This window comes from Protopterus annectens, chromosome 6.part0, assembly GCF_019279795.1.
Source record: "Protopterus annectens isolate FY-2018-M chromosome 6.part0, PAN1.0, whole genome shotgun sequence".
NCBI lineage: Eukaryota > Metazoa > Chordata > Ceratodontiformes > Protopteridae > Protopterus > Protopterus annectens.
The window spans coordinates 233,585,746-233,612,605 of NC_056737.1; the positions used below are offsets into that span (position 1 = coordinate 233,585,746).

General features: G+C 40.1%; 1 protein-coding gene across 1 annotated transcript in view; it reads left to right on the plus strand.

Annotated features, from left to right (window-relative positions):
- Nucleotides 1-26,860, plus strand: part of ATP10A (ATPase phospholipid transporting 10A (putative)) — a 1,517,068-nt gene that overhangs the window by 661,242 nt on the left and 828,966 nt on the right. The window contains exons 6-7 of the mRNA XM_044073977.1: nucleotides 23,441-23,571; nucleotides 23,669-23,921. Of these exons, the coding sequence (XP_043929912.1) occupies nucleotides 23,441-23,571; nucleotides 23,669-23,921 (384 nt within the window). The remainder of the gene's footprint in view (nucleotides 1-23,440; nucleotides 23,572-23,668; nucleotides 23,922-26,860) is intronic.

Sequence of the window (26,860 nt, forward strand, 5' to 3'; positions counted from 1 at the left end):
TCCTAGAAATAGTATGGTGGGTTTTGTTCCTGGTCTAGGGCTATGGGAGCTGACCTATCCTGTGAGGGTAAGAAAGATCTGAGAAACTCAGCTGATGACCTTTGTATCCCAAAGTCCTGATGTTAGAAGGGAGGGTGTGTCTACCCGGGCAGGAGGAGGACAAATCTTTGGCTGGTCAAGAGTTCCACAGCAGGAAATCCCAAGTAATTATTAGAGCAATAGTGAAGACACTTGGACATCTACATTTGCGGTAAGTATACACAACTGTACTTTCTGCCCTGTGTTGTTTATTATGATACTGGCCCAGATCATGACTGTAATTGCACTGGTCCACCTACCCAGTTATTTAACAAACAGAATTTTGATCCTTGCAGAATATTCTAACAGGACCTGGGAATACAGTAATTATAAGTAGTAGTGTTCACAAGCATAATACAAATATACAGTACTAACAGAAATACCCATGTCACAACAAATACAAATATAGTCAGGCCTGAGGCACACCAAAGTCATGTGACACTGAATTAGAGACATTTTTTGTCATGTAGCCACTATTGTTGTGACCACTGGATCCACATGTAATGAGCACCAGATACTTAATGCCGTGTGAGCTTCCAAAAATAGACACATTACACAGACAAATTATTTACGTCATTTATATAAGTGGATTAAGGAACTGTGGTGGTGGTACTGCAGTAGCGTTGTTGCCTCCCCAGTAAGACGTCCTATTCGATTCTCAGCTAGAGCATTTTCTGTGTGGAGACGTGCATGAATGGGCGTACCTTTGTTGAAGGTTGTGCGTCAGGGCCAGCAACTCGACACGTAAAAATCTACTGCCAATCATTAGCGGACCAGAGTTCCACTGTGGCAACCCCTAACCGGGAAAAGCCAAAAGACACAACAACAACAACATATAAGTGGATTAAGGAAATGGAATTTGAACCCATATCAGATTTAGAAGTTAGAGAACATCTCACTTGTCAAAGATTTTAAGTACTGTTTAGGGATCCCTAAAAATTACTTCAGTGAACAGACTTTTCTGATTTGAAAGATAGAAGGGTTTTATGGTTGGATTTACTCTCAACTGCCAAGGTTTGGTCGCTAAGAAGAAACCCAGAGGATCAAACAGTCTAGCCAGGATGGAGTAAATCCTTCATGAAACTACCCTTCCCCTATTATGGAGTATTACTGTTAATATTATGAACTTCTGTAACCCAATTTTAAAATACATACAGTAAAGAGAATTTCCTAATTTTCCTTGCATGTCATCCAATTCTAGCAAGTATTGAGCATGAGCAGGTTATACTGTTTAGTAGTCGCGCACATGGTTGTGATTGTACTGACTGCTGATACTTCCCGAATTCAAACAAGTACTGAGAATGAGCAGGTTATACTGTTGTTTAGTACTCACATACATGGCTGTGATAGTACTGACTGCTGATACTTCCCGAATTCAAACAAGTACTGAGAATGAGCAGGTTATACTGTTGTTTAGTACTCACATACATGGCTGTGATAGTACTGACTGCTGATACTTCGAATTCAAACAAGTACTGAGAATGAGCAGGTTATACTGTTGTTTAGTACTCACATACATGGCTGTGATAGTACTGACTGCTGATACTTCCCGAATTCAAACAAGTACTGAGAATGAGCAGGTTATACTGTTGTTTAGTACTCACATACATGGCTGGGATAGTACTGACTGCTGATTCTTCCGGCATTGCCTTAGCTTTCCTTGCCATATTAAGTTACTTGCACCATGTATATCTTTCAGTTCCAGCAACCCACACTTTATAATTTTGCAGTGTCCTTCAAGCCACCTGATCTCCAGTGTCTGCCAAAAGTGGGACTGCCTTTTTATACCACCTATCAGTTTTTACTGTAAGTAAAGTACATTATATTAACCAAATAACCAATGCTTTGCTTCTTAACTGTACTTGTGGTACTGCATTTACATGTAGCTTATTTAGTATTGAATCCAAGCACAGAGTACATTTTATATAATTAGGGGAAATTTAGTGCGTTGGTTGTACAAGTTTCACCAAGTACAGTTTTGTGAGGTGCAGAACTACATGGCAGCTTGCATTTCAGTGCCAAACATTCCAGCTAGGATATGTAAGAGGATGTACTTCTAACTAGAATATTCTTTGTACAATAAAGTTGTCCAATTTCCCCTAATTATGCATAATTTAATCATAGCTGACTATACCGATTATTAAATATTGAACAAATAATCAGCTGATTAAGATAATACTTTTGGCTTAGTACAGGGCTGCATATCACCGTGCCATTACTATTAGTGACAACACGGAGAGGCTCAGGCAGCTGTGTGTAACTGTATGATATGGCTAATATTTCCTGACATGGTTGAAGTAAATGTTTCTCTAAACTGTCGGTTTTATTTATGCCAAACTTGCTAAGTGCACAACTAGTGTGCAGAGCATTCAAATGGCAGTTCTTTGTACATATTTCTTTCTAACACATTAGAGAAGGCTGCATGTAGTTGACTAAAATGACATTTCCTGATATGTTAGGGAAAAATGGTATTAAGCTGCACTTTTATGCAAGACTTCTGGGGTACACTGAATGAAAATGCAGTTTATTCAGCGACTGAAAAATTGGCAGTTTTCAATAAACACATTTGGTTGTAACCAAAAGCAACTTTCCAAGACTTTCAAAACTTCTCCTAATTTCTTTACTTTCCCAAACAAGTTTGCTCCCCAGAATTCCAGTTTGCTGTTTCAAGCTAGAGATAGTTCAGAACATATGCAAAAGTTGAATTTAGTGACTGTACTAGGTATTAAGGAAGTGAAGAGGGGCTGGCATAATGTTTAGTGTCATTACTAACCAGGCTTGCAGGGTTTGATTCTAACCTTTGGTTATTGGCTAGGCTTAAAATAGTCTACAGACTAACAGTCTAGTATAGTTGATCACCACTGGGTGCAAGCTGCTGTTCCCCAGTACTAGTAACAATGTAAATAACCAATGGAACTAACACCGATTCTGTATCAAGCATCATAGATTGTAGCAGTTTTCCAGATAAGATTCCTTTTTTTTCTAATTCTGACTTCATGTATGCATGTTAGCAAGTTCTTTACTATTGTAATGCAAGTTGCTGTTGATAAAGAATCAAGATTCATTGTAATAAATTGTCTGCATTAACTGCTTGCATTGAATCTAGTAGGACTAGGACAAACTTGACCTTGTACACATATGCTACAAAACTGTAACAAATGCTGAATTGTGTGCATGATGTATGTTAGGTGTTTCAGTGATGACCGTTGCCTCAAACAGGATTCAAAACCTACCGATGAACTGTTATTTTGAGAAAACGCTTCACCGTTTTTTACTGCAGAACTACATGGCAGCTGCAGGACTACAAGGTTCCTACACTGATTATGCTTCCCTTTTTTGTAGAAAAATATGTGAAAGTTAAACGTTTTGGAGAAGTATCATTTCATTGATTGGTATTTGTATCATGTGTTGGTTACTAAGCAAGTTCTAAGCTGCTAAGCCTAACCTTAACATTGACAGTAACCATATAACCAACAAGGCAGTCAGTCAAGTGGTGAATGAATAAATAACACCATAACAGATTTATTAATTACAACTTGTTAGCCAGTTCTGTCACTGATGGAAGATGTCCATTTACAGAGGGCATTTGATGCAGTACAAAACTCTTGTAAATGTGTTACATCAAAAATATAATAGTACATTCCATAAGCATGTATGATGGCATATACATTTTACATTAATAACATTTTTATGTGCAGGAATATATAAAAAGTAGAAGCAATAGTTTCATTAGCAGCAGAGTAAAACTAGTCATTTCTTGAGGTGGTAATATTGAAAACTTAGGTCATACAAATGACGCAGTGTAATGTATTAAGGCAGTGGTATCAGCAGCAATGTTTAATATATACACACAAAACAGAAAAAAGAGCACAATAATGGAACAATACTGAATAAATTAATTATTAGCAGAAGAGAGGGTTAATCAAGGTAACAAGAAATGGATGCAGGGGAAGGGAAATCTAAGAATAGTTGAAAGTGAGGGTAAAAGGAGGCTGTAACAAATAGGTTGTAGACTGGAATAGAAGTGGAGTGAGGCAGTAATCTAGGGAAAAAAAAGCACGGTCAGAAAAAATATACCAGAAAATGTTAAGGACAATCAAGACTGTTCATCAACACATGTGCCAGAGGAGATCTCTGTATTCTCTGAAACCTTACTACCCTTTCAATTGAAAATTTAGTGGGTCATTTTTTTTAAAGTATGGATAGATGTACAAGTCAGTGTGGCAAAAAAGATATCAAAAATAACAAAAGAGTACATATAAAACTAAAACTATTCTTAAATATAATGAAAAATCACAGATAAAAAGTTTCAAAGAATTAATAGCACATAGGCTAATTACAGCCATTGACAAGCAATTCTGTACAGTCACTTCCTTAATTTAAAAATACCAATAGAACTTCTAGCATTTACCTACATCTATAAAGATTCAGAGTGGAATGCTAGAAAACTGCAAAAATGTGGTATTCAGATGAACCACATGGCATCAACTACTTAGCCAGTGAAATGTTACCTCAAGCACCGATAAAGTCAGTGTTACATAGAGTACTGCTTTCAAACAGCAGTTGTGCAAACTATTCTCTGAAGCTGGAATAGAGAAAAGAAACAATGCCAGTACCAGTGGTCTCAAATTAGACTCCAGCATGCATAGCTTAGCTGTTAGGCTGCAAATCTATTGGATAAGGAGCAGTATACAGCGTAATAAATCTAGTTCAGAAAATCAGATAAGTCCACTGTAGGAAAATGCACAAGGAGTTCATATATTTCAATGTTGTGAATAAACATATGATCTGAAATCTACTTCTGCCATCCCAACTTACAGGAAAATGTATTAAGGAGTTTACCAGATAAAGACTGCTGCAATTATACAGCTAAATCAGGTAAAATTATAACATTCAGCAGTTCAAAAGTAGTCCTAAACATCTTAAATAAGTAAATATACGTACTTTTCAATAAAAAAGTATTGCAAAATATGTAAGTACTTAGAGTAACTTATTTGTGCTCAGAAAGGCTCTAGAAATGACTATAATACAATGAGTGCATTATGCTCAGTGACGGACTGCATATGTAATATGAATGATGGGGCACCCCTTGTTATTCATTTAAGGAATTCATAGATGAGGTGTGATAACTTTTAGGTGAAAATCAGTTCCATTTTTATTAGTAAGGGTACTTTGTCACTTAGGATGATGTCAAATGCTGGCATTTAAGGTGCTACTTATAAAAATGTAGATATTTCCCACTGTCCTTTTTGGTTTAAAAGAATCATATGCAACAAAGTTTTGAATGTAAGGAATAGTAGTTAAATATTAAAGCAGGCCTTCATGAGCCTGTAGATATTTGCACTGTCCTAGACCAGAAAAGCTTTCAAATTACACATCCTTTAGTAAAGGCTGTAGGAATGCAAAGGGCTGCAAAGTCACACAGCTCTGTCTAGCTAAACATGCATTGAATTCCCTGTGAATAGTAACAGTTATGAAACCAGATATTAAAACCTTAATATTATCTCTGAATCAGGTTTTGATGTACGCCTTAAGGTTTTCTTGACCTTAGTAGCGGGATTGTCTGCTGGAAGTAGCTGTCCATTGTCTAGTGTCGCTGTATAGGTACAGATGTATTAAAGTGTGCCCAGTTGGGTATTATAAGTGTAGTCTAACTCCCTCTTCTCTTGCTACCTTGAGAATACTCTTAGTGTCCTCTTAGGGTCTATATTATAACATCAAAATGACCAAATGTCGAACGACCTAAAAGCCAGAAATGCTGTACCTCGAAGTTGCTTTTGTGGGGGGCTGTGCCCCCCCCCCCCTGCTAATTATATATACCAACTCCGAGATCACACTACAATGAGGAAAGGGCAAATTTTCCGATCTTCAATGTACCACGATCTCATGAAAAACACATTGACGAATGGCATTCTCGCATTTTAGGCTGTTCGATCTTCAGCTGCTTTGTTGTTATAATAGGAACCCTCCTCTTAGGATATGATAAGTCATAGAACTCCTGGTTTGCATTTATTTTGGCATCCTTATATTAGAGGGTGAGTTAGTCAAGTAGCATTTTAAGACTGCTTTACGGAATCTCAGCTTTTTCAATGGTAATAGTTGTAGTGGGTGCAATTGGATTGTGTTTTTTTTAGTGAGAAGGCATGCTCCAGTACCATCTGGGAACCATGGTATGTCCAAGTCTATTACCACCACTGCTGATATAAACTTCTCCGTTAAGGTTCAAACTGACTATAAGCCTTCCTTAATGTTAAATAATATGCAGGTGTAAAAGACTATGTTTTCATGATCCTCAACTTTGTATTTCAGTTTAGCCTCCTTTGCTAGAAAGTGCAACATAGCTCCTTTGTGCCATTCATTTACGTGATCATTCTGTGGAATAGTGAGAGAAGACCATTTTTGTAAGGTGCTGTCTATGTTACCTCTAATTTTGTTCTTGATCAGAGGGGCTGCCTTGAAGGAATGCTACACTGACCTGGGATGTTCTGGGTCTCAAGTCCACCACAGCGCATACATTTATCTGCAGCTGCTCTTGGGTTTTAATATTTAAATAGCCGTAATGGATTAGATGGGGCTTTTTTTTAGTCCTGATCATTCACTTTAAGAACTCTCAAAATCCTAGTTATAACATTGCCTCACCAAATCTCATTCAGTTTGGTTTGAGAGTCAGAATTCCTCAAGTCCTTGACTATAGGCAGTTGCTTTTGTTTTAGGTTTGGCTAAAGCTGTGCTCACACATGAGTTCCGGAATGCACCTATAGGAAGCAAAGTCTAATGCCACCACCAATCCTGATGCAGGTCTCTCTCGTCCCCCTCCTGCCACTGCCAACCAAGTTGCTGTATGCTGGCACCTGGACACAAGCTGTATACCTGCTGTAGGTTTAATTAACACAATGCATGCTAGACTTGGATGAGCATGTTGATGCAAGAGTAAGGGGAAAGGATCTCCTTGCCTCTTTCTTCTAGGTTCCAGTCAGAGACTCCAAATTTCATTATCTGTGAGACCGATAAGGATAATGAAACGTCTGTTCTCTGTAGCTCCCCACACAATTATCACTCCTTTGGAAAAACTGTCAGGCTCAAGAAGTCCAACATGGATTGTTCTTTTGGCTGCCATCTCTCATCAAAAAATACTTAAAACATGTATATGGTGAAGAATGCATTATTGTATCCTTTGGGAAGTCATCTACTCTAGGGAACTACTGCATTGACAGCGTGCCTCTAAGAGCTTACCCAGCTGTTTGGGATTTGGGAACTTTTGTGGACAGTGACCTAACAGTTCACCAACATGCGCCCATTGTGGTAAGAAAGTCCTTCTTTATTGCACAGCTTATAAACAAAGAGATCGTGACCAGATCTAATGATGTGGTATCCCCCTTTACTCAGCCCTCATTAGGCCAGTCATTGAGTATAATGCCTCCTATCTGCCCTGATGCATTTAATAACTGGGATGCCCATAGAAATACCTTGCAAAAAGTATACAAGGTGTAAACAACATGTCCTCCGTGGACCGACTCAAAGCCCTGTTGCTATACTGTGCATCATACAGACTGCTAAGTGGTGACTGGTGTCTGGCATACATCCTCCAACCCATTACTAATGGATTTACTGCACATCTGCAAGTCAAATGGCATCAGAAATACTCCATCTATAAAACCCTGTATTAATGACGCCTTATATGTAACCCGTAAGTATCCAGATGATGCTCTGTTGGCTTTTAAGAAGTTTGATGCCTTCTACGATGCCATAGCTGAAGATGTGAGATCTTGACCAAGCATCCTAAGCTGGACATTTGCATGATCTTGTCTGTATGGCCTATGTTCCAGAGACAAAAGCACATTTGCTACCTTGCAGTCTAACAAGGAATATGGAGCTTTGCACAGGGTAAGTGGGAATGAAGTTCTCCAATACTGTATTGGGGTTTAGATACCTCATCCGATTGGCTTACCCGTACAGATTCCAATTTTCTATAGTGAGTTGGTAGGATAAAAGAGTACATCACCAATACCCTATCTGCAGCTTCCATAGTGGATTTCCTTTTTGCTATTGCAGCTGTGACTGTTCTGACACTATAGTGAGGACATCAGGCCTGGAAATGTACCTGCAGAAGTGGCATGGTTAAGGCTGTCTTCCATTAAGGAAGAACTTCAGCAGACCATGCTGGGTGTCTGGCATGGCTAAGGCTGCCATCCATTAAGGAAGGACTCCAGAAGGCCATGCTGGATGTCTTTTTGGAGGAAGGTCCTCTATGCTCATCCCTTATAGGACCTAGATGATGGGTTCCTGAAAAGGAAGTATGCTTTCTCCATGGTTAAAGGGAGCCTTTGTGACCCATCTCTTTCTCCCATCTTATTCTGGACCCTAACCCCCTAAAAGAAAGCAATCACCTCGGTTATATCTCCACCAGATACTGCAGCCAAGTCACTCTCTAGAGAGCTGCCTCCCCTTCTGCAGTAACAGTCCTTTCATTTAAGGCTGTATGTTTGGGGGTGTGTGTCCATGTTTGCAACTGCTTGGAGAACCATCATTAAAAATCTCTCGTTCTTGGTATGGCTATGAGTAGACACAACCTGAGCTTTTAAGACTCCTGAAGAAAGAGTTCCACTCAGATCCCATGTCACCTACACTGTGCTATTGGGAAAAGCCCACAGTCAAAAACAATTTGGGGTGCCTGTACTCATACCCCATCTGCAAAGAGGTTATGCAAGTCAAGCAAAGGGCCAAAGAGAATGGCAATATGTTTTTGGCTGTTCACATCCATGGAAAGCTTAACATGAAGGAGGATTCATTGAGCTCTGCTTCCATTCATTTTCTGATGGTGTGGATTCAGGAGCCCTGCCTTGTCAGGAGTTTTAGGGAGCGGGGTACCCCAGAACTTATATGTTTTCCACATGAGAGAATGCAGCTCTTCCATTCTTCTGTTTGTGCAGTAGAGCAAGGAGAGAGCTAGCTGTGCACATGTTCTTCCTTCCATGGTAGATGTTCATATAAACCTTTCAACTGTTGCCTGTGATTTCATACCTCAGTGCAACATTCAGGAGAAATAAAAGAGCTTATTCTCTGTTCGTTGATGTCTGAAAAGAGTATGGTTACCGGATCTTAGATCACTGTCAGTACATGAAACCTTCCTAATACAGGCAAATAAAGCCCCCAGTCCTTATTTGAGCAGACAGCAAGTTGCACCTAGTGACTTTTGCTTCAGATCCCTTGGTAATGCTAGATCTCCTGCAATAAAGAACTAGCAGAACTCCACAGCGTCAAGCACTTTAATAAAACAACAAAGCTTTCAGATAAACTATCCTTCTTCAGTGTCTTACAAAAATCATTCAAAACCAATGCAGTTAAATACAAATAATTAATACATCACATGACACAGCCAAACCTATCAACTAATTGACAATTAAAATTTCAGTAATTAAGTCTTTCTGTTAAAAAAGTCCTTTCAAAAAAAGGGGGGATAATTAAAATTATTTATATTTAAATAAGCTGTAAATATTAAATATATCAAAAAAAGCTTATTTCACTTTCTGCTGTTTCATTTTTAAAATCGGCTTTAATGTAACTTGTTTGTTTAAACCTGGATATTTGTCTGCTTGTAAGTGGACAGTTCATTCATATTCCTTAGTGTCTACTCTGTTCACTATATCACCACGTCTCAAACTCTGATAAACAATATGTATAACCCTAAAACAGAACTGATGAGTCTCATCATTCACTTGCACATGTTAGGCCAAGGAGTTTGTAAGAATTCCTCTATGTATATCTGACCTGTGTTCTATAACCCTATCCCGTAACCTTCTCATAGATTTGCCAATATAGAAACTTGTACATTTCTGGCAGTTAGCCAGATATATAATAGAAGATGTATTGCATGTGGTAGTACAACCAAAGGTACTTTGATCGGGGGTTCCCATCCCCCTCCTGATAAGAGGCCTAGGCAAGAGTTAGAATATGAATCTTCAGACCAGGTTTCGATTTCCTCTGATTCCTCCTCTGAACAGTAATATTCTCTTCCTCCTTATGAGGATTCTGATGCTGAAGAATCTATCCCTTCAGCCTCCCCTCCTGAGGATTATTCTTTTGGGGAGACACTGCATACTATGAGGGAGCATTTCCACTGGGAGAGCCAAGATTACTCAGAATCCAAGAAAAGGCTCAGAGACTTCCTTTTATTGCCTCAGCACAGGCCCCTTGCTATCCCACCTGTTTTAGACATTGTAGATGATGTATTTTCAGAGTCCAGTCTATCTCCAGACTCTTTACCACCAGCTCCTGTTAAGCCAGACAGATACTGTAGGGTTCCTGATTCACATACATTTCTTTATAAAAACCCTACTGCTGACCCAGAAACCATCTCTCAGGGTCCCAAAGGGGTCAAGGTTTCTACTGCAAAAAACCCTATCCCCTCTGATAGGGATTCTAGGGCCCTAGACAGATGGGATAAAAAGATTTATACTTCTGCTACCTTGGCTGGGCCTTCGTTGAAGGTTGTGCGTCAGGGTTGGTAACCCGGTACGTAAAAATCCACTACCAGTCATTAGCAGACCGGAGTTCCGCTGTGGCGACCCCTAACCGGGAAAAGCCGAAAGACTCAAATAAACAAACTTCTGCTACCTTGGCTGTAAGAGCCTTAAATTCCCAATTTCATATGCTTAAATATCAGCAATATCATGTTATTGCTTAAACAGAAAATGTCAACAAATTCAGAATTTGCAGACAACAAAGAAATGCAGGATTTATTGCATGCAGCTGAACAAGTTGGAAAGCATACTTTGCAATGTGGTTTTGATTCTCTAGAGGCCTCCTGCAGGGCCGCTGTTACAGGTTCTGTCATTAGGAGGCATGCTTGGTTAAAAGAACAGAATCTGCCTGATCATGTTAAAGCAAAACTATTAGATGCTCCATTACAGCATGATACTTTTGTTTGGTGTTAAAGCAGTTGAGGTGTTGAAGAAAATGGAGGACAAAGCTAAATCTATGCAAACAGTCAAGGATTTCTTGCAGGTACAGCCTCCCAGATATAGCAGGAACTGGCCTACAAAGAATTGGTCCTTTCCAGTGTCCAATAGGCCACAAAGAGGCAGATACAGACGCCCCAGAGGTAGATCACAGCCCCAAGGCTCATACAGGTCTAAACAATGGGGTGCTTCTACCTCTAAGAGCGGAGAGGAAAAATCACAGCCATACAGGAAAAACAGTCTCAATGACTTTCCCCTTCCAGCACCAAGGACTTATCTTTTGGCAGCCCCTTTGGGGGGAAAACTAGCACTTTTTTCACAAAATTGGCACATGATCACCCAGAGCAAATGGGTTCTAAATATAGTATCACAAGGCTACAGGTTCCACTTTCCCTGCCAAGGCCAAACAGTATGCCAGACCTGCCACACAATCAATGGGCAGAGGCACAAAAACAAGTTTCATCCCTCATGGACATGAGGGCCATTCAACAAGTACCAGAACAAGAGCAGGGTCAAGGATTCTATTCAAGACTGTTCTTGGTACCCAGGAAGGACAAAGCCTGGAGACCAATACTGGACCTATCTATTCTAAACACATACCTGGGTATTCCAAAATTCAAAATGTTGACTCTACAGCAGTTTCTGCCCATGTTGGGCAAGAAGGCTTGGCTTGTGACTTTAGATTTAAAAGAGGCATACATGCATGTCCCAGTCAGACAAACATGCAGAAGATACCGCAGATTAAAAGCTGGCTCAATGCACTACCAATTCTCTGCACTGCCCTTTGGCTTTTCTACTGCTCCCAGGGTCTTCACAAAGTGCCTGGCACCAGTAATTGCATACTGCAGACAAAGAGGAATACAAATATATCCTTACTTGGATGACTGCCTCATTCAAGCAGAGAACAAGGACATTCTACTACAGCATCTGGTGTTTGTAAAGAGATTACTACCATGCCTAGGGTACACAGTCAACTAACAGAAATCAAAACTAGTACCCTCTCAAGAGATAATATTCCTGGGTGCAATACAACTGCCCAGATGGCTTATCTTACAATAGACAAACAAAGACATCTGACTACCTATTTCAAGCTGTTGGCAACAAAGGTCCAGTTATCTGCAAGAAACATTCTGCAGGCTTTGGGCTTCATGGGATTCTGCAGGCTTTGGGCTTCATGGGATCCTGCATTCTACTAATTCCATATGCAAGAATGCATATGAGGAAACTTCAATGGTACCTAAAAAGTGTTTGGACTCAACATTGCCACAGCCTGGAAACAATAGTTACTCTCATTCCCTGCCTACAGCAGGAGTTTCGATGGTGGGCGAAGGCCTGTCACCAGAACAAGGGACAGCCATTCTCTCTACCCCCAGCCACACAGACATTAACAACGGATGCATCGGATTATGCCGGGGGAGCCCACATGGCAGGAAGATGTATTCAAGGCACATGGTCCACAAACCAAATGCAGCTACATATCGATCAAAAAGAGATGCTAGCTGTTCAAAATGCCCTGACAGCCTTCAAGGACCTACTTCATCCGGGACAACTACTGATAAAGACAGACAATACCACGGTCATGTGGTACATAAACAAGCAGGGAGGCACTCATTCCTACCCCCTTTGCAGACTAGCCATGACTTTGTGGGACACAGCATTGACTTACCAAGTACATCTGCAGGCACAATTCCTGCCAGGAAAGATAAATACTCTGGCAGACAAACTAAGCAGAAACCTCATGGATCCCCACGAGTGGAAATTGGATCCATAAGTCTTCAGCATGATAACAAGGAAATGGGAATGCCCAGACATAGATCTATTTGCCTCACCTCACAACTGCCAACTAAAGAGATTCTGCACAAGGACTTATCACAGACAAGCATGGAAAGTGGATACCCTATTTTTCAGCTGGAAAAACTTAACAGTATATGCCTTTCCTCCTCTGCCTCTCCTCCCCAAGGTACTCCTAAAGGTCAGACAGGAAAAGCCGAAAATGATATTGATTGCCCCAGACTGGCCACGCCAGTACTGGTATCCAATTCTAAGGAGCTTGTCTCAATGCCCAGCCTGGACCTTACCTCAAGTGCCTCATCTACTGTCCCAGCAGAACAATCAGATCCTGCACAGCCAACTCAAGACCTTAAATCAGGCAGCATAGGTTCATAGGTTGGTACTAGGCTATCAGCCCTAGGGCCTATACAAGCCTAGCTATAACAATTCCCTGGCTATTTCTTCCCACATTATTTACTTTCCTGGACCCCTGTCTAGCAGGGTGACTGACATGATCCCTGGGGTGAATTTCCTTTCTCCCATCCAATCGTCAAGGTTCCTCTTGAAGAGGTCCAAAGAGGCACTCTGCTTGACACGTATGGGCAATCTATTCCAGAGTCTGGGGAGTCTCTGGGTCAGGAACCTATTCCTCCAGCATGTTTTGTTTATTGTGATGACAAGGTTTAGATCCCTGGAGCGTGTAGCTCTGAGGGATTGGGATTTCTTTAAGTGTAGCATGTCCAACAGCTCTGGGTTTGACATGGCCTTGTATGTTAAGCAGAGATCACCTCTGAGTAGACGATATGCGACAGAGTATAGCTGGAGTTTTTTAAGGCGGTCAGTGTAGGGCATCTGCTTTAGGCCTGTGATTCTTTTAGTAAGGTATTTCTGAGGCCTTTCCAGTTGTTGCAGATGTCTTGAGAGGTACATACCAAATGGGGCGTTGTATTCTATAATGGGTCTAATGAGGGATGAGTACAGTGGGACAATGACCTCCTTTTTTCTGGATGAAAAGCCCTTCGTGATGAGGTGTGCCACATAGAAGGATTTCCTGACTGTTGTGGCGATGTGGTTATCGAAGGTGAGACCACTGTCCACCTGTGTCCCTAAGTCTCTTATCACACTTTCTGTGTTTAGTGTACTGCCACCTATATGGTAATTCATGGATACATGTTTTTCCCAAAGGGATAACAATACATTTCTTGGCATTGAGCTTGAGCCCATGGCTCTGGCACCAAGCATCTGTTTCTGTAAGGCCCTTTTGTAGAGTATCCACATCATTTGGGATTCAATAATGGCTCCCAGTTTGCAGTCATCTGCAAACTTTGTTAGCCAGAGTCCCTTAGTGTTGACCTGTACTTCAGAGAAGTAGATGCCAAACAAGAGCGGCCCCAGGACTGAACCCTGAGGTACTCCACTTGTCACTTGTCTGGAGCTGGATTTGGAGTCGGCTACTTTTACAGTGTGGGTTCTATCAGTAAGCCATTTAGCAACCCATTGGGTGACATAGGGATTAATGCCCAACTTAGTAAGTTTATCTATGATTCCAGAGTGGGGATGGTGTCAAAGGCCTTGGCAAGGTCTAGATAGGCTGTGTGGACCACCTTACCCTTGTCCATGGCTCTGGAGACTGATTCAAAGAAGTCAATCAGGTTCAGGAGACAAGATCGGCCCTTCACAAACCCAAACTGGGAGGGGTCCAGTGTTTGAAGGTTGCCAATGTCTTTGTTTATAAGTTCCATGATAATACGCTCCATGGCCTTGCAGATAAGGCTTGTCAGACTGATGGGATGGTAGTTACCAGGATCCAAGGTGGATCCCCCCTTGTGAATTGGGATAACTGTAGCTCAGCGCCACTCAGTGGGCACGAAACCTGAGGTGAGGCTATGATTAAACATGACACTTAGGTGAGGTGCCAGTTCATATTGTAGTTCATGTAGTACACAGCCTGGGATGTCATCTGGTCCCATGGATGCTGTATTCTTGGCTTTAGAGAGTGCGTTTTGTACCTGTGTGACTGTTATTACTGGAATTTGGCAATCTTCCGGTATTGAGATGGGCCATTTAGGGGCTGAGAGGGGGTGAAGTTGGCACTGAATCGATCTGCCAGGATATTGGCAATATCCTTCGGATCAGTATATTTAATGCCATTCTGTTTTAGCTCAGAGCAGATCTGAGCATTGCCATTTAGATTCTTGACATAGTTATAGAATGCTTTGTGGTTGTCTTTGGAATCTTTGGCAATTTTATTTTCATAACTAGCTTTGGAGGATTTTATGAGGCATCTCAGTTTCTTACTGAGGCTAGTAAGGGAGTTTTTTGCATACTGGGATTTTCCTCTTTTCTGCAAACCATTCTTCCTTTTGTTGTAAAGTTTGTTTATGGCAGGGGACCACAAGATTGGTTTCCTTTTTTGGATGAGAGCATTTTGGTTCTATTTTGGATGGCACGATTCATGCATGAGTGGATGTGCTCGTACAGTGCCTTAGTGTAGGATTCAGCAGTTGAACTTTCAGTTCCCGTCTACATGGGTGTCATGAAGTTTGTCACTTCTGACTTGAATAGCATGAAGTTGGCTTTGGAGAAGTTTTTTTATAGTGGTTTCTTTACTGGGGGGTGGGGGTGGGATGTGGATGTTAAGGGTGATTAGCTTATGGTCAGACGTGACTAACGAGGGGGTGACCATAGGTATAGAGCATTGATTTCCCATGTTGGTAATGACCAGATCTAGGATATTGGAGCACCTGGTGGGACTGTGGATTAGTTGATCCAGGGCGTTGGAATTTATGAATTCCAAGAACCGTTGCGCAAAGGTGTGGGGACATGAGTAGTTTTCCCAGTTAATGGCAGGGTAGTTAAACTCACCCAGTATTAGGGTGTTTGGTTCTATCTTAATATTTTCCAGTATGTTTAGAAAGGTGTAGTGAGAATCTTGGGGTATGGTGGGGGATCTGTAGCAAGCTACAATTTGGATTGCAGTCTTACCTAGTGTTAGTTGCACTTGGAGAATTTCAGACACATTGTGTTGGCCAACTAGCCTGGTGGTGTGAATATCCTTGGTGAATATTGACACTCCTCCACCTGGCGGATAATGTAGTCATACAAAACACACCTCTCACTAAAGCGGTGATGGATGTCATGTTGGAGGCCAGGAGGCCTAGTACTAGAAAATCCTATGCTGGAAAATGGAAGAGATTCTGTGCTTGGAACCAGGCACAAGGAATTGACACAGCTGTACCAAACATTCCTCAGATTTTGCAATACTTGACTGAGATGCTGGACAAAGGCCTATCTTTTTCATCTATAAAAAATCATGCCTCTGCCATTTCGGCTCATTACAATACAGAGCCACCAATCTTTTCTCATCCTTTATTAAAGCAGTACCTCAGAAGGGCCAAAAGTTTAAGGCCTCCAAGGAGATCACCAATACCTGCATGGGACCTCAATTATGTCTTGGAAAAACTCACCCTGCCTCCTTTTGAGCCAGCCGCTGCAGCTGATATAAAGTTTTTATCTTGGAAAACAGCTCTGCTCCTAGCAATAACTTCTGCAAGATGAGTCTCAGAGCTACAGGCGCTCATGGCTGTGGAACCTTTTATCATTTTTTATCCAGACAGGGTTTCTCTGAGGACAAACCCGACATTTATGCCTAAGGTAGTGTCCAGTGTGGCCCTTAACAAAACTATTCTTCTGCCTACTTTTTATCCAAACCCACAGAGTAAGGGGGGGGAGAATTCTGCATTCTTTGGGCATACACAGACAGCTACACTTCTATTTGAACAGAACCAAAGCTTTCAGAAAGACAGAGCAATTACTAGTGGCATATGCTGCAGGATCACAGGGAAAGGCTATCTCAAAGCAGACTATTTCAAAGTGGATAGGCCACTACATTCGTTTCTGCTATTCACATGGCAAGCCAGTACCTAAGGGCATTAGGCCACATTCAACCAGAGCAGCAGCCACCTCAGCAGCCTTCCTCAGGGGAGTACCAACCAAAGACATTTTAAAGGCTGTTACTTGGAGTTCAGTGCATTCCTTCACAAAGCACTATCACTTACCACTCTACTGTAAATCCAGGGCAGGCTTTGCCACTGCAGTTCTAAAGGGCCTAATAGCCGCCCCTAATGCTGTTTAGCTCCAGCCTCCCAACCTTAGCTTTGGGATTCAACCCAATTGTAATGACTGCAACAGTGAAACATGAAGAACATAGTACAGTTGTGTACACTTACCATAAATGTAGATGTTCGAGTGTATTCACTGTTGCAGTCCAGGTTATCTACCCACCATCCCCCTTTCTTTGCTGGAACTTATCTGTACTTCTCTATTCTATACAACCTATGTGGTGTATTTGCTTGTAGATGAAGGCAAATATATATACTTTGGTGCATGCATGTTTTATTGACATATTTTTAGCCTACCCTTTTGGGGGCACCTGACATCTGGGGCAAGAAAAACTGAAGAAAATGGCATCGGCTGCAACTTTTATACCCCTGATGCACTGATGTCAGGGAAGAGGAGATAGCAACCGACGCAGGACCCAAGACTTTGGAATTCAGACCGACTGAGGGTAGCCTGCCAGCAGCATAACCCAATTGTAATGACTGCAACAGTGAATACACTTGAACATCTACATTTATGGTAAGTGTACACAACTGTACTTTACTGTACTTAACTCTGTACCATGGAGTACTGTAAAATGTTGATGTATGCTTAAATTCATGTAACGCCGAGTATTGTAAAAGTTTAATTTGTTTAAATTCATGTAATATTGAATATTCCAAAATGTTGATATATGCTTAAATTTATTTAACATCTAGTACTGTAAAATGTTGACATATGCTTAAATTTGTATAACATAGAGTATTGTAAAATGTTGACATATGCTTAAATATGTGTAACATCGAGTATTGTAAAATGTTGACATATGCTTAAATTTGTATAACATCGAGTATTGTAAAAGACTGATGCATGTTTAAATTTGTGTAACATCAGGTATTGTAAAATGTTGATTTATGCTTAAATCCATGTAACATCGATCAAAGTGGCCTGTTTTCTGACATGGAGATCTGTGGTATCCGATAATATCATAACGCAATCTCATCCTAGAAATTCAATGACATTTTAAGATTTCCTTTTTCCCTGACAGAGTGTATATGTCACCAAATTGTGTCTTAAAAAGAGTTCTTTCTCTCCTAATTTTATTTATTTATTTATTTATTTTTGCTTACAAAAGCAGGATTGAAATTCATTGCGGTATACACATCTCCCACTATTTAACCTAATATGATTTCATTCTACTATTTTCTGTGTACTTTACAGCCCAAAGTAACTATCCAGTAACTCACCACCTAGCCTAACCCACACAAACTGCTTATAGTTGTCACTATCGCAAGTTCCACAGTGCTGCTCTTCCACACTTCTCTCCTAATTCTTCTCTTACTAGCCACCAATCTAACATCCTGTCAAAACAAATTACTTATTACTTCTCTCCTACCATCTTACATTCCTTACCACTCCATAGACTTCGGCATAGCACCAAACCTCTTTAACAATATAAAAGTAGATTTTTTCACATATAAATATGCACATCAACTAACTACACCCCAACTATACTCCATAAATATACTAAACCATCACTCAAATACTTAAAGGTACTACTACATTCCGGATCAAACCTCAAACTTAGTGGTGATATTCACCCAAACCCAGGCCCCAAAATTAATCAAAAAGGACCAAACACACCACCCCTTCTACATCCTCACATTGCTACCGACTCAATCAATTAAAAGTCAGACCTTTTATTTCTAAACATGAATCTCAGGAGCCTAGCAAATAAAATACATGAATTTCCTGCTTCTCTGTCACTCTACTCCCCAGACGATGCAGTTTTAACTGAAATCTGGCTAAAACCTGAGATAAGTAACAATTAAATTTTAACCCCTGACTATAACATCCACAGACTGGACAGAATAAATAGAAGCAGCGGAGCCAGAGCCATAGTTTATAAAAACCCACTTAAACTTGAGCGCCTAGAACCAAACTCTCCAAAACTAAGCGATGCTGAGTTAATTGACTTGAAATTAACCCCAGTAAATATATAACTATTATAGAAATTTACATCTCTCCTGGTAATAACCCCACCATAACTGAGGAATTCCTTCAGTGGTCTTTCTCAATATTTCCTCAGGAAACCATAATAATGGGGGACTTTAATACAGACTGGCTAACAAGCACCTGAAATGATCCCACAAATTTTATTAACTTGTGCAGAACATCCTAGTTAATGCAATCACCAACTAGAGTTGACAAAAACACCAAAAGACAGTCAATCTTCGACTGGATTTTAACCATAAACCCTCTCTTACCCACCAGTCAGGTTGCCTCCTGGACAGCATTAGCAACCACCTATCCACCTACTTGCTCAGACAACTACCCTCCTCCAAAATACTACTTATAGACAAATATGCAATAAACAATACGTTTCACATCAGACATTTATATCAACCCTCCAGCAGTGTGATTGGACCCCACTAATATTTCTCCCTCTAGATACTGCCGTTCTGTAGTTTAAGAATACATTCTTAGACGTATTAAACAGCCAAGCACCTTCTAAAACTGTTAGAATAAAGTCAAACTATGCTCCTTGGCTAACAAAAGAAACCAGGTGCACTTACTCAAAAGCAGAGATAAGACTTGGCTACAATATCGGTCCATCAAAAGCCAAGCTACACAAGATTACTGTCAGCAGCTAAGAAATAAAGCCAAGAAACAGATCAAAAATGACAAAAAATCATATTAAATTATAACCCAACAAAACCACCAAAACAGTCCCAAAAATTTCTGGAGTATTATAAAACAACTACCACAACCTGGTCAATCCTTTACTCCAACACCTACTACTACAAATGCTTTAGAGAGTATATATACTCAACTTAATACTTATTTTACTAAATCCATATTATCTCTAACCAAAAATAATAGCAATGCTCCCCTAACCATCCCAAAAGACCCCATTTAAACAACCAGTGCCTTCTCTTTCAAGCCTGTACAAACCAGCACCATAAAAAAACTGCTTAACAAACTTAAACCCACATCCCACACTGCCAATAATTTACCTTCTGAATATCTCAAGTTAGCTGCTGAAGCTATATCTTACCCATTCTCTAGTTTGATTAGTTGCTCCGTTGTAGAACAGCATGTTCTCAAAATCTGGAAAATATCCTGTATCATACCACTACATGAAGGTGGCACCTCTACAGACCTTTGTAACTATAGACCATTTGCAATTTTATCTCCTCTATCCAACATTTTAGAAAAATCTGTCCATTTTCAACTCATGAATTACCTACTATCCAATAATCTTCTAACCAATTCCCAACATGGCTTTCAACTCATAGTACCATTACTGCCCTCTTAAGTTTCACAAACACAATTAACCAATTCAGAAACAATAGTCAGCTCGTCATCTCCATCTTCCTAGATATGTCCAAAGCATTTGATACAGTCTCCCACCAAAAACTCCTCAAGGAAATTTTAACCCTAAAACTAAGCCACTCTGCCCTTGCATGGTTCCACGACTATCTATCTGTGTGACAACAAGCTGACATATAGCAACATAATTTCCGTTTTCTGCTACCTGTCACACTAGGCGTTCCACAGGGCTCAGTCCTAGGTCCACTACTATTTACAGTCTTCACCAGTAAACCCCATACCGCTACCCACCTTGCCACAGTCTTGTAGTATGCAGATGACTCTGCATTCATCTGTGAAGCACCCTCACTCCTCCCAAGGTGTAACCCAGGAGTCCTTCTCTGCTGTAGAATCTTGGATGTCTGATTTTCAGTTAATTCTCAGTCCCAGTAAAACTAAACTAATGCTCTTTTCAAATAGCAAAACTTCAGACTCCCTATCATCCTTTCTAATATATTCATTCAGTAACACCAAGATAGACCCTGTATCACATATTAAGCTACTAGGTGTCACAATTGATGATAGTATGAGATTTGATAAACATCTGTCCTCAATCATAAAAATGTTCATATAAAACTAGGTTCTGTATATCGATCCAAACCATATCTCACTGACTCCCCAAGACAAAGTTTTGCCAGGACACACCTACTCTCTACCCTACTTTTATACCTCTTCTATCTTCACCAACCTGAAGAAAAACAGACCTAGCAAAACTAGACATCTGTTACAAAAAAAATGTCCAGATTTGCTATCAACTCCCTGTATAGATCCCATTACTGCACTGTTCCTAGATCAATTAAACTGGTTAGAATTACCCAATCTCCTAACATTCATCCAACTTAAAATAGTTAAAATTAAATAATATACCAACCTAACAGTGTCCAGCACTCCATAATCTACGTCAGCTTCAATCTAATAAAAGACACCTGAAATCTGACAAATGTCTACTAAAAAATCACAAAATCTAATAACAGTTCTGGGGATTCTCTGTATTCCACTCGGATCTCCAGGATATGAAAATCTACCCCCCCAACACATACTAACCACGGCCAATCCTGCACAGATTAAAATACTTCTCAAGACTCACCTAACTAAATCCTGTCTGATTATCATCTCTCTTGCACTGTAGACGCCACACACCACCTCTACGGAGTCCTCTGTACATTTTTTATTCCCTCTACCTGATATAAACCTAAACCATCTCACCTAGTATTTCCTTCCTAGCTCTGTCCTACCTTTTCTCTTTGGACTCTCAACCCTCTATACTTAGTCTAATTCTAGTTTTTCCTCCTTGGTTCCATGCAATTATATTTCATTGTCCTAACTCCTTCCATGCTGCTGTGACTTATGGTATGAGAGCTGGCAGTGAGGCTCAGTGATCCTTTGCCCAGATGGTGCAGGATTTAAGTTCAGGTCATCCTCGTGCTCTGACAGCAGTATTCACCTTGTTCACCAGTCTGAATCTTTCCCACCTCTGGAGCATTCATGATAGGGAGTATTACTTGATGAATGGCATACAAATGTACTCCCAAGTTATCTCCTTTGCACGTTCGGTATTGTCTCAATGTAGCTGGTATTTAGGCACCCTCTTCAGTGAAAGGTGTGTAGCTCCTGAGGGAAATGAATCTTCCTTAGCAAAGATGACTTATCTCAGCTGGCACTGCAGTTCCTACTCTGTGATGCTGACCTTTGGTCCACAACTGTGCACATGTAGCCTCCATCTGTACATCAGAATATATTGCTAAAAAGCTCTGTTGTTCCACTTTTTACTGGTAACAAAAAGATGGGGAAACTCAAATCTGTCACAGATGACATGAGTCTCCATTTCTACTTCGTTTTGGAGAAAGTGGGCATCTGCAAAGTTTAGAATTTAATACAACCATTCTGTTTGCTTGCCTGTTTGGCTCATCTTTCTGTATTTTACATACTGTATGTACAGTTTGGGTTACAGGCAAACACAGAGTAAGAGATAAAGAGGTCTGAGCTGCAGATTAAGTGGAATCTGCAGGGATGCTATAGACAGGGGTAAATGAATTGATGTACTGAGCCAAAGAAAGGGTACATGATGGCAATCTAAGGCTTCTCCTCCTTGTGCACTGTTTCACCCACACCAGTCAAACCAACTTTGTTTCTGTGTCCTCAGTGAATCTGAACATCTAACCTGTCCTCCAGTTACACCCCATCAAAACATTCTTACCCCCAAAGATAAGAGCCTGAGAGCCTGTTTGCCACTGTCAGGGGGTGAGGAGAAGAGAGGTTTGGGCATCACTAGAGTACTGTCATCAGTTCTAGGTTTCAGATATTTTTTACAGTTACATTCCTAACCCCCTTGCCATGGTTTTGATAGTCATTCCCTTAACAAAAGGCTTGAGATATCAGCTGGAATCCTGTGTACTTTGATGAATGTGAATGCTGTTCCCAACTGCAGTGTTATATGCTGTGAGTTAAGTCATGAACTTCACTGTGCATGCCTATCCTCACCAGAGGACCATGCCAAGACCCATCCCCCTAAGGCGGGTGAGCTGACATAAGCTATTTTCTGCCAAATCCCCTGTGCAAGCTCTTCCAGCATCTGAGCTGCCAATCAAACTTTTATCATCTGGGTTGTAATCAGGACTTCATCCCCTTAAGATATGGAGCTGGGAGAATCGTTCTGTACTAAAGAATATCTGGCATTTCCTGCATTTCTGCATGAGTAAATGTGCATATGTGGGTTTGTGGCCATACATCATGCACAGTTTTAGCATTCCACTTAACTGCATTTTTAGCTGTACCTGAGACAATATTCAAATTCACAGAAATATTTAGCAAGATTTTCATTAATCTGTCATGGTCTCATAAAGTTATATCATCGTATTATAAAGAGCACAGCAAAACAACTAGGGATGAATATGTCACAGTAGTTGAACCCTTTCTGTGAAGATATAGACAGGCAGTTGTGCAGTAAATCAAGCACTTGGGGCACTTTGTGTCTTAAAAGGTTCAAACCATGATAATTGGATAGCTTTAGCCTCAGAGGAAATGCATTTATGTACATTAACAATGTGAAATACTGACATGTTTGGTGACCTTTTCATAAAAACAGAGCACAAGAGTTTCAAATTTTAAACCTGTTCATTTGCTTGTCTTTTTAAAATTTTGTAATTTTTTTTTTTTTTAATTAGGTCATGGACTCTGGGTCTGGTACTATGAGGACAAGCATCCCACATTTGGTGTTCCAAATTCTGATGGCAGCAGCCTTTCACCTGCATTATCAGCTGTGTATTTATTCTTGACAATGATAATAGTGCTGCAGGTAATAACTGACTGCATTTGAACTGTCGATGTTTGTATGTAAGTGTGCATTGTCCCCTCCATCGTTTCTCATTACCTCTGCATGTCATGTGTTTTAGGTTCTAATTCCCATTTCACTCTATGTATCCATCGAAGTTGTTAAGATTTGTCAGGTGTACTTTATTCATCAAGATGCGGCTCTCTATGACGAAGAAACAGACTCTCATCTGCAGTGCAGGGCACTGAACATTACAGAAGACTTAGGGCAGATACAGTACATTTTCTCAGACAAAACAGGCACGCTCACTGAAAACAAGATGGTGTTCCGGAGATGTACTGTTGCTGGGGTAGAGTACTCCCATGATGCAAATGGTTAGTACGCCTTTTTTGTTATTTTCTTTCTCTCTCTGCCTTTCATAGCATATCTTGTGTTTAGCAGTCGCAATGTGTGCCTTGTGTTAATCCTTATGAGCGGTTAGTCCTCATGAGGTGCAGTATGTTAGTAAGCCATTTTGTAAAGCAAGAAACCTAACTAAAACATTTGCCTAGAATACGGTTTTAAGTATGCAATGGTTATGATATTAGAGGAAATTAATTCAGTGCTGATTTATTACTTCCTTGACAAAAACATATATTAATATTGTTTCCTGTCCCGTTGTTGAAGTAAATTAGCAGTAATGTTTTCAACAGCTAATAGCAAATTCTGTGCCACTGGTCTGCATTAATGTAATTATGGTCTCATACGTCATATCATTCTGTAGGCTTTTATTTTATACAGTATATGGTGAAACAATTCATTAGTAAATGTGTATGCCTGCTTGGCCATTGTGTCGTATATTTTAGCTGCTGATCGGATACTTGTAGTGTGAGTAGCATTGTTAATGTAGTCCAAGATCATGCATCATATTTCAGGCATCAAAGTTTGTTTGCTATTTAATTGCTGGCCCACTTGCTAGTCTGTGATCAGGCCTTCCTTTCAACATTACTTCAGTAAGTGTTTTACATACATGTAGCTGTTACAAGGTTTCATTATCATATTACGTAGTACATACACAGCATGACTGGCTATTACAAGATTATACTACTGTGATACATAGTTCATAAGCACTTTTACAGAAGTGAAATAGCCACTGTGTTACAATACTTCTTTGTATTTATATCTATCAATACATGCACAAATGTGCTTGTGTGTGTGTGTGTGTGTGTGTGTGTGTGTGTGTGTGTGTGTGTGTGTGTGTGTGTACTTGTATTTATGTTTAGATTTCTATGTATAAAATGCCTCACAGTAGAGTGCATGTTAGTCGATTCAAAACTGAGGTGTGTAGTTTCATTGACTGACATTAGGGCTATGCTGGATGCAGCAAGATCATGTAGTATTTTTCCATTGTCCTTATTGTGTAATCTCGGAGTTGATACATATTTGTGGGGGGGTGGTGATATGGGGGAAAATGGTGAATGGGGAGGCTTTGCACTTTAGTGATACTGTTGTCAATCTGAATCAGTGACACGGTACTTGATTCAAGCACTCATAGTGAAGCACAACATACTGTGTGCGTGTGAGACTGACCTATGTATGTATGTATATATATATATATATATATATATATATATATATATATATATATATACATATATATATGTATATACACACACACACACACACACACACACACACACACACAGACACACATATATATGTGTACGTATATAAAATTGTGTGCATCTATCTACCTATCCAGAATATAGATAGATGGATACATTTATAGACATATGTGAATGCATACATACATATGCACCCACACTTAGGAATTGCTTAAAGAATGCTTCAAATACAGTAATTTCTGTTATGTTAACAATGGGAGCTTTAAAAAGTAGATTATTACAGGTGTTTTATTGAGTTTGTGATGCCTCTGCACTGGCCCAGTAATCAGGGAGCCTCAATCCTCACCACTAACACCAGTGAGGGACGTGCACATTGGGAGGATGACAAGTACACACACAGTAAAGTACAAATTCCCTTAAGAGCACACACAAATCACAGTCAGTCTGGGGCTGGTTTCTCCCTCTCTCTCCGGATCCCCAATAAGACTCCCCACTGGCACAGCTATAAGGTTAAGATCTCAGCTGAGTGGTCAAGCCAAAACCTCCAGCACCCTCTGTGCCCAACCAGTGCTTAGTGTCCCTGTTCAAGTAGCTGAGACACACACACACACACACACACACACACACACACACACACACTTTGAGAACTGATTTATATAAAAACATGCAGACACTCCTGGGGAAGAATGGCACAGGTTCACTAGGTATGCCCCCTTCTGCCCAGACTATAATGTAGAAATCACTGCCACCAATCACTCTTACTTATCAGCTACTAAAAGGTCCTTACAAAGGGTAACCAGTTCTGTTGCGTAATGTTACTATTATCCAAATGATAAGTCTGTCCAAGACTTTAATGCTATTTAAGAGTGGCCTATACAGTGTTAGCAAATACATGCAAGTACTCTAACAGCTTTAATATCTCTAAACAAAACCAGCCACAATTAAAAGGTTGAAATATATTTAATAACAAATAATAAAAGAACAAGACAATACCCAATAACTCAATACAGCGACAACATAGTTCAGAATCACAGGAAATAGTTTAAAACAGCATTGCAGGACAGTCTCACATAAATACAGAAAATGTCTAGACTGATTTTATTATTTTCCTATCTATCTGTAAGAGAGGTACAATGATCCACGTCTTACTCATACAGCAAGGCAAGTGATGGTGAGATGTTTACAGGTCCAGAGACAAATATAAAATGCACAGATCTTCTCTCTGAGATAGTTCTTAAATTACTGTCAAACATTTCTGCTGGGTCATCTCAGATTACACCATACTTGTCACCTCTGCCTTAGTTCCCAGGCCAGCAGGAACTTAAAATTTAACATGTGTCTGTGAAAATACTTATCTCTCACATAGACAGCTGATAGGAAGCCACAGAATAATTTCAAAAACACTTTACATAAGAAGCCTAGTAATTATGTCTGTCTCAAGACAACAGAAATAAACTCTAGCTGTAGACATTTTGTCTTCTAACTGTAGTAAATACAGTCATAAACCTCTTTACTTATTTTCTCAGAGTTTGAAAGTTAACTCTGTATGTCCCAATTTCTACTGTGAAAACATACATTTGCACAGGCATATAGTCAATAAACATTTCTGCTCTTTTCCAGCAGGGTGCATTGTGGGTTACATTTTTGAAGCTCAGCGCATAGCATACAGGTTACTTAAATCTGTAGACAAGCCTGTAGATTGTATTAAT